Source organism: Orcinus orca, chromosome 1, assembly GCF_937001465.1.
Source record: "Orcinus orca chromosome 1, mOrcOrc1.1, whole genome shotgun sequence".
Lineage (NCBI taxonomy): Eukaryota > Metazoa > Chordata > Mammalia > Artiodactyla > Delphinidae > Orcinus > Orcinus orca.
Window position 1 is genome coordinate 143,893,086 of NC_064559.1, and position 20,331 is coordinate 143,913,416.

The following is a 20,331-nucleotide window of genomic DNA, read 5'->3' on the forward strand; positions in this document are numbered from 1 at the left end:
TTACCCACTGAATTTAGTCTGAAATTCTTAGCAAGTGTTTTCCCAGTTTAGACCATATCTGTCTGCATAGATTCTGGCCCTACAGCCTCTACCTTCATGGCCGGTGTTCCACAATATAGTTCTCCTCTAAAGTATGATGCTTCTGCAGGCTTCAGGCGTTTGGGTGAGTTCTTTCCTTTGTCTGAATGGATCATTGGGGCCCCTTTTGTTTGTCTGAATTCTTCTTATACTTCAGTGCCTGGCTCAAGCATCTCTTCCTCTTCTAAACCTTCTGTGCGAATAACCTTCTCCCTTTTATCCTGAAAACTTGCTGAGGAAACCTTCTCTTCTCTGAGTTACTAGTGTACCGCTAAACACCTCATTTATTTGTTATACACACCACATCCTAATAATTTGGGTTTTTGTCTGTCTTCTTCAGCAGCCATGGATCCTGTTATGTTACAGGCTGTGTGTATGCCTTTGTTCCTGTAGTGCTCAACCTGGTGTGTTAGGCTTGAGCCTGTAAGAATTTTTACTGAAGGAATGCTGAATATTTCTCCTTATTAACATTTTTTGATAATTTTTAAATAATTTACCTTCTCTTTAATGGTGTTATAATGAATTTTTCAAATGACATCCTAATCTAAATATTTATTTTATAATCCCACAAGAAGTATTAAATATAGAGTCACAGAGAGTGGGTAACATAACTGCTAAATTGATTTAAACAATGGAAATAAGAACACAAAAGAAGCAGACATATATTTTCCTATATTGTACCCATTCAAAGAAACTTTCTCCTTGAAACTTAATTATTATGGAGTTAGACACTGGGAAGTTTAAAGCTATTTAAATAATTCAGATTTATATATTACTTCAGAAAGATAATTTTTTTGCCTATCTCCACTATCTTGGGGGGAGAGAGGCAGTTACTTTCAGATAAGTGGTATTTCAAGGAACAAGATTGGAGTCAGACCATTTAGGGAATTCGCCTATATTGTATATCCAGTCCAGAAGATTAGGAGATAGATAAGAAAATGTTTTAATTTCCAAATTCTTGATAAGGAAGCTAAGAGGTCAAGTGCTCAAAACTACATAGTAAGGAGAAACACAAAAATCAGTGTCAATCTTTGTTTTTTTTTCTTCCAGTTAATGTGTTACCCAAGACTTAAAAATATATTGGAGTCAAATACCATATCAATACATTAATTTGTTTTTAGAAACACAATCAGGTGATATAAAGTGGCTCATTTTCTTAGACTCGACCAATAACTCAGACCTAGTGAATTCTTTTCCTCAGTATTTTTGCATATCATTTTTGCAGTTATAGACCACAGGGATACAATCTTCATCATTCTCTGTATTACCAATAACTGATCTGAGAGCACAATTTCTTTTAAAATTAATATAAACTTCTCCCAGTATGCAGTGAAGGGAGTCAAATTTTGAAATAAAAATGGAAACTTTTATTTTAATAAGAACTCAATTACATGCTCCTATGTTAACTTGCTTTAGAATGTGAACTCTGACAGCAGGGCACAGATCCTGACTTTTTGATTAATTTTTACTTATTTCCCAGTGTAGACATACTCACATTTGGGAACTGGGAAACTCCATAAATATTTGAGTAACTGAATGATTGAATCAAACCCAAAGTGTGTGAAATATTTTTCTTTAACTTGATTTAGGTTCTTGTGTGTCAGTTTGTGAGATACTCTCAGGTAATTTTAATAAACTAGTCTAATTTATTTTGAATGCATACATAGACCTATATGTTTGCTTTCTCAGTATATATGTGCATATAGTCATATAGAGTTGCATAATATCTCATATCTCTGTATACAGAATAGATAAATTAATAATACACACATGTTAATAAAATATTAACTCTTCAACATTTTATATAATGGCCATTCATAATTTCTCTTACTTGATTATCATATTTTCAGCAATTTTCCTTAACTCCTCCAACATTTATACACTTTAACTTAGGGGTGACAAATGCCTAACCAAGTGCTGAATGTGAAAAAAAGTTTTAAATATGCTTTTCAAATTTAAAAAATTTTAAATCCTCTAAGTGAGGTATGTACTTCCTTATATCATAAGCCACACCACCTTCTATTGTTTGACACTTGGTGGAGTCAGACTTTAAGTTACCCTCCTGCCTGGCCTAAACAAGCTTTTTGAGAGCTCAACCTTTGCACTTACATGTCTCCAAGTAGTTGGCCTCTAAGGGGAGCTCAAAACTCTTCTCTTGCTGCTCTATCTTTCTACTCACCCAAGAATAAATCAGGTCACATGCTGGGAATTAGAACTTTCAAAGGGGCAAGGGATTGAACCCAAAAGAGGCGCCAGTGGGAAAGTGGAAAGAGACCTGATGCCATAACATGAAAAACTATTAGGTGAGAGGCTTGGCCTAGCTTTGCTCTAGACATTGGAGAAAATGTTCTTGCTTCTTGGGGACTGACCAGTTTTCTCATGAACTGGTTTTTCCAAGCAATTGAAATAGTCTTGTGCCAAAAGTAGAGTCTGGGTCCCTGAACCATTGTGGGAGAAGCCACACCATCGACCTGAACACTAACCTTGGCCTCTGACTAAAGCAGCAAATAATCTTTCATTGTGCTGAATCACTACATGTTGGGATATATTTGTAACAGTTGGCCTATTATAATTAATGTAATAAGTGAAAGTGATAGAACATATAAATATTAAAATAAAATTATGGAATAGAGATGTATAGTTTGAATATATTGAAAGGATAGGATTTGCAAATCTTACCTGACTGTCCATAGGAATCATTAAAAAAAAAAGAGAGAGAGAGGAATTCACCTCTAGTTGTCTGTCATATACTAACTTCTATACTTATATCTATAATGTTTGAAAATGATTAAGTGGAAATAAATTTTACATTAGAGATAAAATACAAATAGTTTTTATTTTCCTTCTGAAATCTCTACCTCAATATCTTTTCTTCTCTCAAAATAGACCCATAATCCATTAGATACATTCTTATCTTATATATTTGCTTTTTAAAATGATTCTCACAGAGGCAGCAGGATGCAACAGTTAGGAGAACAAGGTTTGGACTAAACTATTGGCTCTGTAACTAAATGGCTGTTTGACCTTGACAAGTTACATTTCCTCTCTATGGCTTATTGTCCTCATCAGTTAAGAGAATAATAGTGGTACCTGCTTCCTAGAACTTATGTAAGGATTAAGTGAATTAGTATTTATATAAACTTAGGAAAATCTCCAACCCTTAGGTATCAATATACATGTTCAGTAAGCTGTGTTTAAATTAAATGTTATACAAATCATCCTTTTAAAATAAATTAACCTTAGTTTGATTAAAATGGAGAATAGAAATTCAAGACATTTTCCAAACTCAACTCGTACCACTATCCCCCTATGATTTCTCCCTGTGTCCCTGATTAGGGTTCCCTCTACCTTCAGAAACATCTCAATCACCCTTAGGCTTGCATGTTTGCCCAAAATTTTGCTTTCCTCTTAGTGATTTCCTTCTCTCTGTCTAACAAATACTTATTTACCTAAAATTAGCCAGTTCGGGTCTGTTAGTTTCCTAGGGCTGCCCTAAGAAACTAGCACAAACTTGGTGGCTGGAAACAACACAGATTTGTTCTCTCACAGTTCTAGAGGCCAGAAGTCTGAAATCCAGGGGTTGGAAGGTCCATGCTCCCTTCGAAGGGTCTAGGAAAGAATCTTTGCTTATGCCTTTCTAGCTTCTAGTGGTTGTTAGGTGTCCTTGGCTTTTGTTGGCTGGTAGCTGCATCACTTCAGTTTCTGGCTCTGTCTTCACATCGTCTTCTCCTCTGTGGCTCCATGTCTGAATTTCCTACATAGTATAAGGACACCACTCTTGGGGCCCTGCTAATTTAGAATGACCTCATCTTAACTTGATTATATCTGCAAAGGTCCTATTTCCCAATAAGCTCACACTCACAGACACTGGGGATTTGGACTTGAGTATATCTTTTTGGGAGACACAGTTCAACCCACAGGAGGATCTAATGTCTCCTCCAGCCCCTCATAATCACTTCTGAGAAACACTTGTTTTCTATTTCATTTATTTGACAGATAATATAGATCTGATTTTTAAAAATGGTTTATGAACCTATATATATCTTTTCTGATAAATTACAGTATAAGAGTATAAGGGTAAGGACCATGGATCATCATGTAATTATTTTTGTATTTGTGTACTCTTCCATATACAGTACAATACATATGACAATGAATAAATGAAGGGATGCAAACCTAGTAACACAAAATTCTTCTGGGGAGTAAGTGACAAAAATAAATGGCACATGATTAGAGTATATCAATGTGTAATCTCTGATTTTTCATTTTTAACTTATGGTATGCTTTTGACTGATAACAAAAAGCATTATAATTTCACAAATAAGATATTCATTGACATAATAATTGAATTATATGTAAAAATTTGAAAAATAATCCAATATAGATTCAATAGCTATGTTTAGTGTTTTTGAAGTAAGAGATTCTATTTTGCTTTGCAACTGCAAAGGTTTCACATTTAAGCAAGAATAACCAAGTATGGAATGTGGATTCTTTTTTTTTAATTAATTAATTTATTTATTTATTTGGCTGTGTCAGGTCTTAGTTGCAACACATTGGCTCTTCATTGCAGCATGCAGGCTTCTCTCTAGTTGTGGCACACAGGCTCTAGAGTGTGTGGGCTTAGTTGCCCTGCGGCATGTGGGAGTTTAGTTCCCCAACCAGGTATCAAACCCACGTCCCCTGCATTGGAAGGCGGATTCTTAAACACTGGACCACCAAGGAAGTACCTGGAATGTGGATTCTTATTATTAACTTCTCTTATAAATAAACATCACATACCTAAACTATTTAACAGGCAAAATTCCCAAAAACTGATGGAAACTAGGAATTCATCTCAATTATATAAAAATAATGTTTTAAATTGATATGTCCACAGATGATAATGAGTGTGGAAATTTAACGCAGTCCTGTGGTGAAAATGCTAACTGCACGAACACAGAAGGAAGTTACTACTGTATGTGTGCACCTGGTTTCAGATCCAGCAGTAAGCAAGACAAGTTTATTACTAATGATGGAACCATCTGCATAGGTAAATTCAACTATATAACTTAAAATTTGTACCTATCTCTTATTGCTTATACCTCCAGAGATTAAATAATATTCAAACCAAGTTCTGTCAGTCCTTGATTGTACCCCGTTGTTAATACTATCAAAAACTTCATTAATTCCCTTAATTCTCCAGTATGGTGTCAGTTACTATGGTATATTTATCCAAGGGTATAAGAAAAAAATTTTTTTTTGAGAATATCAACCAGTTTACCAAAAAATAAATAAATAAATCGTGAAGTTATGAGATCTAGCATGGTGGCAAACAACACAATAAATGTTTACACTTTAAAGTAATATATTAACTCTAGAAAATTATCATTGGTATCACCAGATATTGATGCTTATATAAATATGAACTCTGAGATGGGCCCTACATTTTCCTAGAAAGTGCTCAGGAAAGCATTACTTGTGAAAAAATTGTCCTAGTGCTTTTACTGCTGCCTGCCGAAAGTTTGTCACACTTAAAATCTGCATTCTGTTTTTCTGAACACTATAGTCCTATTTAGAAAATCATCTCAGATTCACTAAAATGTCTTCTGGAGGGTTATTAATTTCAATTCAATCCCTAAGTGAAATATTGTGAGTCTGAAGAGAGTATCTAGATTTTTTTTAATGTCCTTCTGTTGTATTTTGGTCACACACTTGATTTATCAGATCCTATAGTCTGAGAAAAAAATAATTGCATAGAAATTTCAGAGACAAATTCTCTGGAGCCAAAGACTTTAACTTTGAAAATAAATTATGAATCATCTTAATCATGGTTTCTAAGGAACTGTCCAGTTTACCAACAGCTAGTATAATTATGATTGATAATAATCTACAAAATTAACAGATGAACCAAGGCCCTGAGAGTTAATTACATAACCAGGGGTAGATATGAGACTTGAACTCAGGGACTGTACATGCAACATGGGCAGGAGTAAGGTGCTGCTTCTACTTTCTATAGTTAGATGAATGAGAGATGTCTAAATCAATGTAGATCACCCTAAAGCCTTTGATGAGCTTCTAGTGAGGTTCTCATCAGTGAGCTAAGGAGAAATCTGGCAATGTTATCATTAACACACATGATAGTCAGGAGATAATGTTCAAAGAGAATTAATCAGTGAAATGTCTGTATCAAAGAAATTATCCTGTCTTGTGTATTTATGGTTCACAGCATTTTCTCTGCTACATAAACCAGGTAGATTTTATTCTCATATTATAGCCAAGGGAAGTGAAGAGCTATTCCAGATTCACACATTTAGGGTAAAGGGAAGATTAGAATCACAGTCTTGTATCTAGAAAGCCATTGGTATTTCCACAGGAGTCTTAAATGGGTGGCCATTTAAATCTCACATGAATCTGGATCATGCAAATGCAGTGGATCAACTTTGCAAGGGCATAAATGATTTAAAATATGAGAAAATAATGCTATTTCTGTTGAATTATAATTTTGTCTTTCTTGTTTGCAGCAAAATTTTTTATTGGATTATAGCATTACAATATATGCAAGAAATTAGAATTTTCCCAGAAAACCTAGTACCCCACTCTTCGTTCTTCTCAAACCTAAACTCTTGTCTCTAGTTTTAGAATGTTATATAATGTGTGCCTATTTTATCTATAGTAGATAAGTTCAAAATATGTACCTGTATAAGCTTTATTAGAAAAGTTCTAGTTAATGGAGAAATGCAACTTATGACATCTTAATCACTGGAATTTAATACAATTTAAACTGTGCTCTCCATTCCCTCTTGTCTCTAGAAGACATCTGTCTTTTCATCTGATAATGTTTACTTTTAATATGCCTCAGTTCACAAAGGGATATATATATTTCTCTCTCTGTATTCCTTGAAAGTAAAGATTTCCTGTTTAGAAAAAAATTAATCACAGATACAGAGAAAACACACACACAAAGATAATTGAAAGCCAACATTTTACGGGGTTGTAATATATTTGTAATATAAGACTCTTTCTCCCAGTACTCAATTATTATTGAGATACTGTGGAAGGGCCCTGCATTTTTGCTAATTCCCCTTTTAGCTATTTTAAGTAATCAGTAAACAATAACTTAGATTAAAACCCAATACCCAATATTGAGTCCTTCAATTTCTACCTGTTTTGTTTGATGGATTATTTGGTGAAAAAAGTCATTCTCTGGAAAATTGTTATTTCTCACCAGTTTTGTTTTCCTTAAAGATTAAACTTTTTTAAGAAGCAGAACAGCTATTTCTTTTCCTTTTTTTTCCCCAGTCCTATAGTAATTTTCCTTGTGCACTGTGATAATCCTCAGGGAATTTGAACAGAGAACCATAATTCTATTTCCTTTTTACATTAGTGTATCACCTTGTAGTATATTGTTTCTGATTTGAAAGTTTAGCTGATCCTTAAATTTGACATGTCTAGTAATTATAGTCATTAAGAACCTCTATAAAAACATAATGAGGAGGAACCAAGATGGCAGAGTAGAAGGATGTGCTCTCACTCCCTCTTGTGAGAACACCAGAATCACAACTAGCTGCTGGACAATCATCGACAGGAAGACACTGGAACTCACCAAAAAAGATACCCCACATCCAAACACAAAGGAGAAGCCACAATGAGATGGTAGGAGGGGCGCAATCACAGTAAAATCAAATCCCATAACTGGTGGGTGGGTGTCTCACAGACTGGTGAACACTTATACCACAGAAGTCCACCCACTGGAGTGAAGGTTCTGAGCCCCACGCCAGGCTTCCCAACCTGGGGGTCTGGCAATGGGAGGAGGAATTCCTAGAGAATCAGACTTTGAAGCCTAGTGGGAATTGATTGCAGGACTTTGACAGGACTGGGGGAAACAGAGACTCCACTCTTGGAGGGCACACACAAAGTAGTGTGTGCATGATGACCCAGGGGAAGGAGCAGTGACCCCAGGAGAGACTGAACCAGGCCTACCTGCTAGTTTTGGAGAGTCTCCTGCAGAAGAAGAAGGTGGCTGTGGCTCACCATGGGGACAAGGACACTGGCAGCAGAAGTTCTGGGAAGTACTCCTTGGCATGAGCCCTCCCAGAGTCTGTCATTAGCCCCAAGAAAGAGCCCAGGTAGGCTCCAGTGTTGGGTTGCCTTAGGCCAAACAACCAACAGGGAGGGAACCCAGCCCCACCCATCAACAGTCAAGTGGATTAAAGTTTTACTAAGCTCTGCCCACCAGAGAAACAGTCAGCTCTACCCAACACCAGTCCCTCCTATCAAGCCTCTTACATAGCCTCATCCAGCAGAGGGCAGACAGAAGAAGCAAGAAGAACTACAATCCTGCAGCCTGTGGAACAAAAACCACATTCACAGAAAGATAGACAAGATGAAAAGGCAGAGGGCTATATACCAGTTGAAGGAACAAGATAAAACCCCAGAAAAACAACTAAATGAAGTGAAGTTAGGCAACCTTCCAGAAAAAGAATTCAGAATAATGATAGTGAAGATGATCCAGGACCTCAGAAAAAGAATGGAGGCAAATATCGAGAAGATGCAAGAAATGTTTAACAAAGACGTAGAAGAATTAAAGAACAAACAAACAGAGATAAAGAATACAATAACTGAAATGAAAACTACACTAGGAGGAATCAATAGCAGAATAACTGAGGCAGAAGAACGGATAAGTGACTTGGAAGACAGAATGGTGGAATTCACTGCTGTGGAACAGAATAAAGAAAAAAGAATGAAAAAAAATGAAGACAGCCTAAGAGACCTCTGGGACAACGTTAAATGCAGCAACATTCGCATTATAGAGGTCCCAGAAGGAGAAGAGAGAGAGAAAGGACCAGAGAAAATATTTGATGAGATTATAGTCAAAAACTTCCCTAACATAAGAAAGGAAATAGCTACCCAAGTCCAGGAAGCACAGCAAGTCCCATACAGGATAAACCCAAGGAGAAACACGCCGAGACACATAGTAATCAAATTGGCAAAAATGGAAAGCAAAGAAAAATTATTGAAAGCAGCAAGGGAAAAATGACAAATAACATACAAGGGAACTCCCATAAGGTTAACAGCTGATTTCTCAGCAAAAACTCTACAAGCCAGAAGGGAGTGGCATGATATACTTAAAGTGATGAAAGGGAAGAACCTATAACCAAGATTACTCTACCCTGCAAAGAACTCATTCAGATTCGATGGAGAAATCAAAGCTTTACAGACAAGCAAAAACTAAGAGAATTTAGCACCACCAAACCAGCTCTACAACAAATGCTAAGGGAAATTCTCTAAGTGGGAAACCAAGAAAAGAAAAGGACCGACAAAAACAAATGCAAAACAATTAAGAAAATGGTCATAGGAACATACATATCGATAATTACCTTAAACATGAATGGATTAAATGCTCCAATCAAAAGACACAGGCTTGCTGAATGGATACAGAAACAAGACCCATATATATGCTGTCTACAAGAGACCCACTTCAGACCTAGGGACACATACAGACTGAAAGTGAGGGGATGGAAAAAGATATTCCATGCAAATGGAAATCAAAAGAAAGCTGGAGTAGCTATACTCATATCAGATAAAATAGACTTAAAATAAAGAATGTTACAAGAGACAAGGAAGGACACTACATAATGATCAAGGGATCAATCCAAGAAGAAGATATAATAATTATAAGTATATATGCAGCCAACATAGGAGCACCTCAATACATAAGGCAAGTGTTAACAGCTCTAAAAGAGGAAATCAACAGTAACACAATAATAGTGGGGGACTTTAACACTTCACTTACACCAATGGACAGATCATCCAAAATGAAAATAAATAAGGAAACAAAGCTTTAAGTGACACAATAGACCAGATAGATTTAATTGATATTTATAGGACATTCCATCCAAAAAACAGCAGATTACACTTTCTTCTCAAGTGCGCACAGAACATTCTCCAGGATAGATCACATCTTGGGTCACAAATCAAGCCTCAGTAAATTTAAGAAAATTGAAATCATATCAAGCATCTTTTCTGACCACAACGTTATGAAATTAGAAATCAATTACAGGGAAAAAATGTAAAAAACACAAACACGTGGAGGCTAAACAATACGTTACTAAATAACCAAGAGATCACTGAAGAAATCAAAAAGGAAATCAAAAAATACCTAGAGACAAATGACAATGAAAACACGATGATCCAAAACCTATGGGATGCAGCAAAAGCAGTTCTAAGAGGGAAGTTTATAGCTAAGCCTACCTCAAGAAACAAGAAAAATCTCAAGTAAACAATCTAACCTTACACCTAAAGGAACTAGAGAAAGAAGGAAAAAAAAACCCAAAGTTAGCAGAAGGAAAGAAATCATAATGATCAGAACAGAAATAAATGAAATAGAAACAAAGAAAACAATAGCAAAGATCAATAAAACTAAAAGCTGGTTCTTTGAGAAGATAAACAAAATTGATAAACCATTAGCCAGACTCATCAGTAAAAAGAGGGAGAGGACTCAATAAAATTAGAAATGAAAAAGAAGTCACAACAGACACCACAGAAATACATAGCATCCTAAGAGACTACTACAAGCAACTCTATGACAACAAAATGGACAACGTGGAAGAAATGGACAAATTCTTAGAAAGGTATAAGCTTCCAAGACTGAACCAGGAAGAAACAGAAAATATGAACAAAACATAATGAAAAACTCCAGTACAGGGCAAGAAATGACCCTAGCAAAATTCTATATCTTTAGTCTATATTCAAGTACTATTTTCCATGGATGAGGTAATTTCATTGCAGAAGACTTTGAGTGAGATTTAGCACCCTGCCTATTTTCCTTCTCCTTGGAATCAGAGTAAAACAGAACGTCTGGTGCCCAGCTCCCAAGAGACCTTGTTCTAGACTCACATTTCACAAGGAGGGAAATTGAGGCATCCAATGGTAAAGTGACTCTCCCAAAACCAAATGAGTAGAACCCAAGAACTTCTTCACGTTTTCTGTGTGCTTAAGAGCAGTGTTCACTGCTTGTAATTTTTTATGTCCTATTGCCTTAGGTACCCTGATAAATACAGATTTTTTTCCTGGCTTTGAATAATATTAACGTTCAATTTTGTTTTTGCAAATTGCTTCCACTACATTGCATCTTTTCTTTTCAGTGTATGAGTTAAACAACATTAGAAAATTCAGTTATTGGTGAAAATTATAAAAATTATAAAAATCAAAACAATCATATGATCATGTTTTGAAAGAAGATTATGATAAAATACTGCTGTGTTGGCTCATTGTAGACATGAAAAACAAGCATAACCTTATTAATGAAAAAGTAGCTAATGAATTTTTTGACATGCAAAACAAGGAAATGTGTGTTATGATGTACTTATATTTAGCGAAATCGAGTTATTAGTGTTGAGTGTTAGGTTGGTAGTGGAAAAAGTGGATCAGTTATTAAATATAGTTTGTCAATTGTAGCCTAACTGAAATAATTATACAGCAGCAATTTAGCTTTCATGAAAATGGGGGAAGGGGTTCTTTTTCTCTTTTACAGCTCTAGGAGTACCAAAACATGGCAATTTAATGAGACACTCATTATCAATGTGTTTTCTCCAAACCTACATACTCACAGGGCTCCTGCTATTAAGAAAACACACAATATGAGTAGAATCACTGGACCTGATTCCCAATTACAATATCAGGTACCTACTATATCTTAGGCATCCCTCCAAACACCTTTACATACATTTCCTCGTTGGTTATGAAAAAGAACTCTTCTGAGTTAAGAGTATTTTTATAATACTACCCAAGGTCACAGAGCTAATGAGTATTAGAATCAAGATTTGAATTAAGGTCTTCTACAGGGCCTTTGCCTGTAGGAAGGAGGATACATAGTGGTTTTATTAGATTTAATTAGGCCCTACAAGAAATTGCAAGAGATGTTAGTATGGATCTCAATGTAAAATGGCGGTCACATTCATTTTGGCTAAGCCAGTTTCATCCCTTTTGGGCCTGGGATACTCTTTCAGTATTTTATGAATCTCTTTATATTACTAGGTAGCAAGGAGGCATAGAGTGATATGCTAAGGATAGTGGAAGCTCTTTGACTACCCTAACACACAGCCAGTTGTGGTGGTCACACACTCTGTACCTGTTACTAGGTTAAACTCAGTAAGTTCTAATACTGAGGCCAAAATTGAGAAGGATATCAAATTCAGCAAACCTCATGTCTACATTTTAGTAATAAGTTAGAGAAACAATAATGTAAACAAGGAAAGTATAAACAATTTAGAAAACATGTCTTTCATTAAGGATGATTGAGGTTTGAAAAACATTACTTTGGTAGGGTGATTGATATTCTTTTAGAATATTTGGAGTCAGAATATAAAAATTTGCATAATCTTAATCTCAAATGTTTATTTCCCAGAGTATGACCTCATTATTTTTACAGATTAACATTCTGTCACTTGGTGAATTCAGAAGCTGAAATACCCTAGTTGGTCCAAAGCTGACGTGCTGGGATAGCAGACAGCTGAGCGGGTGCTGGGAGGGCTGGAACCAGAGGAGAGACCCCAACATAATGACCTCAGGGTATGGAGGATGCACAGGGGAAAGCTGAAACCGTCAAGAACACCAAGACTGTGTACATCTGTGTCCAAAGTGCATGAGGGAGGATGCAAATGGAGTTTGTAAAGCTATGATCAGTATGTTGCTGAGAGATTGGGCTTAGGACAAAGTTCCCAAGAAAAGTTGCACTTTTGAAATTGGGAGAAATCAATGCTTCATTTTCAGTTAGCCATAGAAGGTATCCAAAAATATGAAGTGGGGGTATTCAGAGAACACAGCTTTCTTTCCCATGAAATAAGTTTTTCTATTTATGATACTTCATGGATCTCTTCACACCTTCACTGGGGTATTATCCACATTTGGGTACTGCACAATTGACTTCTTCAACTCTGCTCCACAAAAGACTAGTCTTTTGCTTTCTCATATTTTTTTCTCACTTCATTGATCTCATGAAAAATAATAATTCTAGTCTGCCCTCCCACCTGACTTCTTTACTTCAGCCCAACCTGGAATGATTTTGCTAGTGATTCTCCAGATCCCAAGAGCCAAGCTGATATCACCTCCTCCTTTATTTCTGTCCTTTTTTTGTGTGAAGTGGCAGTTTATTAACACATATATATAGAAATTCAAGGAAGAGGGTGAGGGTGCTAGGGCAGCATTTGTTTATTTAAAAGTAGAGAACTTGGACTTCTAGGCAGTACAGATCGTGACTATGAAGACTTGGCAGAAGAACAAGGGGTTTTCTACCTCTTTTTCAGGGAGTTAATAGTCTTTCTAAGTCCAGTACCCTCACCTTCTTAGCTAATGGAAATTTCTTCAAGAACTGGCAGGAGACTTACTGTCAGTTCCAGTTTCTGGTGGTGTGAGGTTTAATGTTTTTTTTTTTTATGTGTGTGTGTGCCATTATTGCATTTTTAAAATGAGAAATGAGGATCATCTACATTTCAGATAGCTCGCTAGATGACATTTTAATTGGACTTTGATTACTCCCTGTTATTATGGCAAACAGGATTGTGCCACTCTATGAGTCTTTAAAAAATCGAATTGTATATGCAAGATTACAGATTAATGCATTAATCTAACATAGAGAAGCTCTAAGATGTCAGGGCTAGGCTAGGAGCACAAAAATCTTTACATTAGTTTAAGGTAATGATCTGGACTCTTCAGTTCCTTGGAATCATTCCCTATTGGAACTCTGCCTACTGGCAGAGTATTTATTCTGTATTTATAACTTAAGACATATTTCACTATTCATTATAGTATGTAAAATTTTAAATTAAGAATATAAATTATGTGAGTTTATAACTTACCATTTTTATTGTAGCTTTGATATATAGCTACTGAAAATCTAAGACTTAATTCTGTACAGTTTGTTACTTTACCTTTGACGACCATGTATTAAGAATCATAGTAAAATATAACCTGAACAAAAGTAATAAGTTCTGGTAAAATTTTAAGGGAGTTGAATCATACATTCTGCTACATCTTAATTTTTAGGTTTACTTATATGGAAAAATGAGGCTTTGGAAAGAAAATGGACTACTCCTTTTTGCCCTGCAGATTACTCTAAACTGAGTTGTTACAATCAGTTTAATTTAATACTAGAAAACAAAGAATTCTAAATGTATTTTTTAAATTAGATCTTTAATTAGGAATAAATATTACATCATCAATGATTGAAATTACTCTAATGACTTTGTTGATGAATTAAGCTATTTAGAAAACAATTCAAGCATTGGTCTATGAATAACATTTTCAATATATTGTCAAAATGGATTGACCAAATCAAAGTTAAAAATATATATGCAGGGCTTCCCTGGTGGCGCAGTGGTTGAGAGTCTGCCTGCCGATGCAGGGGACACAGGTTCGTGCCCCGGTCCGGGAAGATCCCACATGCCACGGAGCGGCTGGGCCCGTGAGCCATGGCCGCTAAGCCTGCGCGTCCAGAGCCTGTGCTCCACAACGGGAGAGGCCACAACAGTGAGAGGCCCGCGTACCGCAAAAAAAAAAAAAAAAAAAAAAAAAAAAAAAAATATATATATATATATATGCTGCTAAGTTTGCTCTGTCATTTTCCAAATGATGGAATTTTTCTTGCTATCTTGTAAAATTCGATATGAAATCACTAACTCTATGTAATACTATTATCAACAAGGTAACAACTATATGAGCACTAAATTAAAATTTTAATTTTTCAAATATTCCCAGATATAGATGAATGCAATGAATCATTTGCCTGTGGAGAGCATGCAATGTGTGAAAATGTGGATGGTGGATATTACTGCTCCTGCAAGGAAGGTTATACATCCACAGGAAACTCACAGTTCACACCTAATGATGGCACTTATTGCCAAGGTAAATTATATTATTATATGTTATGTATTATCAAAGCACCATATAAAATATGTACTACACGGTTGTGAAGTATCAAAGAGCTACGTCTTCCAAGAAATGTGCTAGTATTCCTTTATCTATAAAATGGAATAAGAAAAGTTACAGTTTTATTTAATAGAAGATGTAGACCACATGTTTTATGTAATTACCATACCCTGTTTCCTTAGGGTAACTACAATATTCTATTTTCCATAAAATATTGCATTTTAATGAATAAAAATAAATGAATTTTTATTATGAATAAAATTTTAAAATAATGAATAATGAAAAAAATTTTAAATAAATGAATTTTCATGAATAAAATAAAAATGAAACTCAAATGATAAGAATGTTTTTAATGTCTAAATAAGTGAGCAAAATCACTGGAATCAATATAATTATCTTAGGAAAAATATTTTTTAAGACTTAATATATAATCTTTTTTTCTACAGAAATTGTGAATCCAGACTGCCATTTAGATAATATCTGTATTGCGGCGAATATTAATAAAACTTTAACAAAAGTGAGTAAAGGTATTGAATTAAAAATACGTTCTATTTTGACATTTTGGTTTCAGTTTAATTCTTTCCAAAGTCACTTCTTTTATTTTTTTTCTTTTATTTTTTTTATAAAATATGGAACGCTTCACGAATTTGCGTGTCATCCTTGCGCAGGGGCCATGCTAATCTTCTCTGTATGGTTCCAATTTTTAGTATATGTGCTGCTGAAGTGAGCACTCCAAAGTCACTTTTTTTAAAAGAGTAACAAGCAGTTGGTCTTCATGTAGAGTTGAAACTGTTTACATATAGAGATCTAAGTACTTGATAGGATTAATTTGAAAATCCCCAAAGTACTGAAGAAGACTTACATATTTAATTTAAGTTACTTTTTCACTATTCGGTAGACTGGAAAGTTATTTTCAACATGTAAAGAAATTGGATGGATAAAATAGTAAAAACACACTTTGACCCCAGGCCATTTTCAAATTCTAAGGAGACATAGCTGAATGCAACTAGATTTTGTACACCAAAGTAAATACTATTTTAAAGAGTAAACAAAGTAGGACATTCATAAAATTACTGTCCTGAGATTAGAAGTGTGAGTCTCACATGACTCATTAACAATGAGGTAAAAGCAAATTGCCATTTTATCATGTAAAAAAATTTCTCTGGTTAATTAAAATCTAATTCAAATTAGTTATAATTTATTTTAATTAACTTTAAAATGATAAATTCAAATATGTATTGCCTTTCTGAAGTAAATTCTATGCCTTTTAAGCTATTTGCTAATCCTTTGTAAATAATTTCAGGTTTCATTGCTTTGTGTTATGGTTTAGGTGTAATCTGATAACTTATTAATGTATAAGAGAAAAAAAACTCAGACCATATTTATCATGCAACATTTATTCTTGAAAAGATCTAGTAGTGCTTTAAACTGGTTTCCTTTCTCTGGGCTCATTTTTGTTCAGATTAGGCACATAGAAGAACCTGTGGCTTTGCTACAAGAAGTCTATAGAAATTCTGTGAAAGATCTTTCACTGACGGATATAATTACATATATAGAAATATTAGCTGAATCATCCCCATTACTGGGTTATATGAATAGCACGAATTCGGCCAAGGACACCCTTTCTAATTCAACTCTTACTGTAAGTATGTTGAGCTTTAACTCATAATTGAGGCTTAAAATTTTCCTTACATTTGTGATTAATGTAAAAGTCCAACATTTTTAAAAGATACACTTTTTTTCAACAGGAATTTGTAAAAACTGTGAATAATTTTGTTCAAAAGGATACATTTATAGTTTGGGACAAGTTGTCTACAAACCATAGAAGAACTCATCTTACAAAACTGATACATGCTGTGGAGCAAGCTACCTTAAGGCTATCTCAGAACTTTCAAAAGACCACTCAGTTTGATACTAATTCAAGTGATATAGGTAAGAAGCCAAGGTCAATTTCAAAGCAATCGAGTTTTCCAAACAAGCCACTCTCAAAAGAGAAGAAAAGTCTTTAAAATATTGCTAATTAAACTGGCAGTTGTTTTATCAATGTAGACATGAATGGTGATGCATATCACAAGAGTAGTTATGAATGAAGTGTGAATAAAAAGGATGAGTGCCTAAGATTTGCCACCTACTTATAGCCTCCACCTTTTTCTATCTCTGAACTGTTTAGCATTTAAATGCTCAGAGACCATTACTCCCTTGTCATCTCATGACTTGGTAGGATCTGTCTTGACCGATCATAGTACAGACAGATTTTCTGGATGTAGTATATTTCATTTTTTTAAGTTTAATTTTTTTTGAAGTATAACAGACAGAAAAGTGCACATGTCAAATGAATATAACTTGACAAATTTTCACAAAGTGAACATGTCTGTATAAACAGCACCCCAGAAGACCCCTCATCCCCCCGGCAGCCACTCCCTGCCCCATAAAGATTATACCATCCTGACTTCTAAAACCATACCATGAGCATAATTTTTAGTGTCTCTGCAATAGTCTATGGATAAATCATATTTTATGTAACCATTCCCTGTTTTTCTAATGTTGAACGTTGAAGATGTTTATTTTTAACGTTGAAATCCTTTGGGCGTATATCTTTGTCCTGAATGTAGTATATTTAAATTTCTCATTAGGAATCCTTTGCCTTTCGATAATATAAAGTAATTAGCATAGCAAATTGGAATGTTTCCTGCTTTATGAAATCTCATACTTAACACATTAAGAATCTGGATCAAATTGAGGCTGCCTGTAAGTTGTTCTGAGGAAACAAAGTACACTTTCTGCAGTAATCATTGCATATACACCCCTATTATATTTCTGGTTGTTATCCTGCTGTGCACCTATAGATATACAAAAATCATTAACTCATCGAGATTCACCAGTTACTCAAAATTAAGGTAGCAAGCATTGTGACCATATATAGGAGCCTAAATTTCTATGATGTTCCTGCATGAAAAAGGTGAAAATGCACCAGGTAAGGAAATTATTACTCAAGAATTTAAGTCAATCACTCTGTATATAATAAATTATATTGTAGATATCATCCTCTAATACATTGTAATTGCTTGTCTGCTTTAGTAATTATGATTTATAGCTTCTTTGTGTACATACATATTTTCTTTTATTTTATTCAATAAAGTTAGAATTAAGCCATGAATGCTATAGTGAAATCAAACAAATAAACTTGAATCAGATTTTTAAATACAAATTATAATGTCCAAACATCATGTTCAGAATATGTTCATTCTACCTGCCGTAATTAAGAAGTTGAAATACAACAATGATGGATGAAATTGTCTCTAACTAAATAAATACATTGATTAAACTAATTTCAGAGAATTTATTATTTTCATGATTTTGTTTCAGCTCTCAAAGTTTTCTTTTTTGATTCATATCACATGCAGCATATTCATCCCCATATGAATATGGACGGAGATAATATAAAGATATTTCCAAATAGAAAAGCTGCATATCATTCAAATGGTAGGACTTTGACAATCTTATATACAATATTTCAATGTTTTGCAATAAATACCATACATTTGATTGTATCATATGTGCATATAACTTGTGTGGTTTTCTATAGAAAAATATTTTATGTTTATACACAGAATTTCCGTATTTATATTTGAGATTTTCATTATGATAAAAATATCTGGGTAGAATTTTAGCTGATGATACCTAGATCCTTCTTGTCCTCGATCCTCCAACTCTGTAACTGTCTAATAATGTTAAGATCCCAGTGGAAATATACAAAGGAACTGTGATTTTATTCCTCATTTTGCAGCAGTCAGATGCTATAATTTTCATAGAGTTCTTCTAATATTTCTTCTTCAGTAATCCTTCATATTCCTCCTTGTAAGACTGAATTTGGGATTGTATGAGGAAGATGAATAGAGGTAGTGTTCAAAAAGGTAGAAAGTTATTGTTTAAGCATGGATTTCTCTTCCACTCATTTCTTAGTTTTTGTACACTAAACTCTTCAGCTAAACTAAAGGCAGGATTTCTTAAGAAATGGGACCAGAGAATGCTAGTACTAGCAAGTGACTTTACGGTTATCTAACCTAATGGCCTCATTTTATGGATAATGGAACTAAGGCACAAGAAGCTAACGGGTTTGTCTCTATGTACATCAACAGATAATACAGAACTAAGACTTGAAGAGAAGGAGGTAACAAAGAAATCAGCCCTGACCAGCTTTCCCTTGTCACCTAACCACAGGCAAACTAGCAGCTGCTATTTTAATTTAACCATTTATCTGCTCTCGTAGTGCAATGCACTTAGAAAAAAAAATCTCTGCTGATAATAGAATTGGTGCTGTTCACATATAGGTCAAATATATTAACTATAAAACATGAATTATAATATTTCCACAAAGCATTGTGGGTGGTCATACGTACAAACGGAAAATATATACAATAACACACATATGTCACTTTTACAGACATCACTTCATTAAAAAATATGTTGTCTTTATTGTTAAAAAGCTTGTTGCACATTCCCTCTCAGAATACCATCTTTTTAAAAAAATTTTTACAGCACTAATGTGGGAATTTTTTTCTAATCCATTGATATTATCCTTTCCATTTTTTCTTGTCATTATTTATTCAAAAATAAGAAACAGATGGCCATAAAAAACAAAAATAACTAAGCCATACTGCCATTGAACCCATGGCTCTTACCCCATTACATCATATTCTAATTAACCAAGCACACACGTAATATTTAGGAGCAAATCCAAAGAATGTGTTAAACTGTTGTATTTTCAAAGACAATTTGAGTAGTATTTGGAAGTTGAGAATAAAGACATTGAAAATACTTATCATAGTGACAGATGCTGAAATTGTCATGGAATTAATATCTCGAAGAGATCGTGTCTTAGTGTATGGTAGTTTTGTTACATTTCATAATCACGCATGCAAACGCTGACATTTGAAAGGGACAGTAATATCAGCTCTCAAGAAAGCAGAGGGAGAAAATTTATTTTCCTCAAGGTTGAATCTTCAAAATAAGGACAAGTGTAAGAAACGGATCAAACCCACTCAATGATGTCTACATGTGATTATTCATTTATTGACAAACTTCCTTAATAAAAACACTCATTAGTTAAAAGCTGCATAGTATCATTAGGAGGAAAATAAGGGTGGCACAGATGGATTTTTAATCTTTTTTATATACTGAATTGTAGTGCCTATCATTAGTGAATGAACCCCTAGTTTACTGAAAATAGGTACAGATCTGATATGAGAGTTAAAAGCTAGATCAGGCCTAGAATTAGTGAGAAATCATGGGAATTAAAATAGGTTCCAAATGATTTAAAAAGAATGAACAAATACTGGATCAATATTC

General features: G+C 34.5%; 1 protein-coding gene and 1 non-coding gene across 3 annotated transcripts in view; one reads left to right on the forward strand and one right to left on the reverse strand.

Annotated features, from left to right (window-relative positions):
• ADGRL4 (adhesion G protein-coupled receptor L4) overlaps positions 1 to 20,331 on the forward strand; it is a 122,116-nt gene that overhangs the window by 59,910 nt on the left and 41,875 nt on the right. The window contains exons 3-8 of one of the 2 annotated variants that reach the window (XM_033405916.2): positions 4,955 to 5,107; positions 14,812 to 14,958; positions 15,429 to 15,499; positions 16,445 to 16,624; positions 16,731 to 16,914; positions 18,349 to 18,465. In XM_033405916.2, coding sequence (XP_033261807.1) covers positions 4,955 to 5,107; positions 14,812 to 14,958; positions 15,429 to 15,499; positions 16,445 to 16,624; positions 16,731 to 16,914; positions 18,349 to 18,465 — 852 coding nt within the window. The remainder of the gene's footprint in view (positions 1 to 4,954; positions 5,108 to 14,811; positions 14,959 to 15,428; positions 15,500 to 16,444; positions 16,625 to 16,730; positions 16,915 to 18,348; positions 18,466 to 20,331) is intronic. The other variant, XM_033405917.2, reaches the window with a different exon arrangement.
• LOC117196634 (U6 spliceosomal RNA) lies at positions 15,606 to 15,713 on the reverse strand. The gene has a single exon (XR_004476908.1). It is a non-coding gene; the product is annotated as a U6 spliceosomal RNA (small nuclear RNA).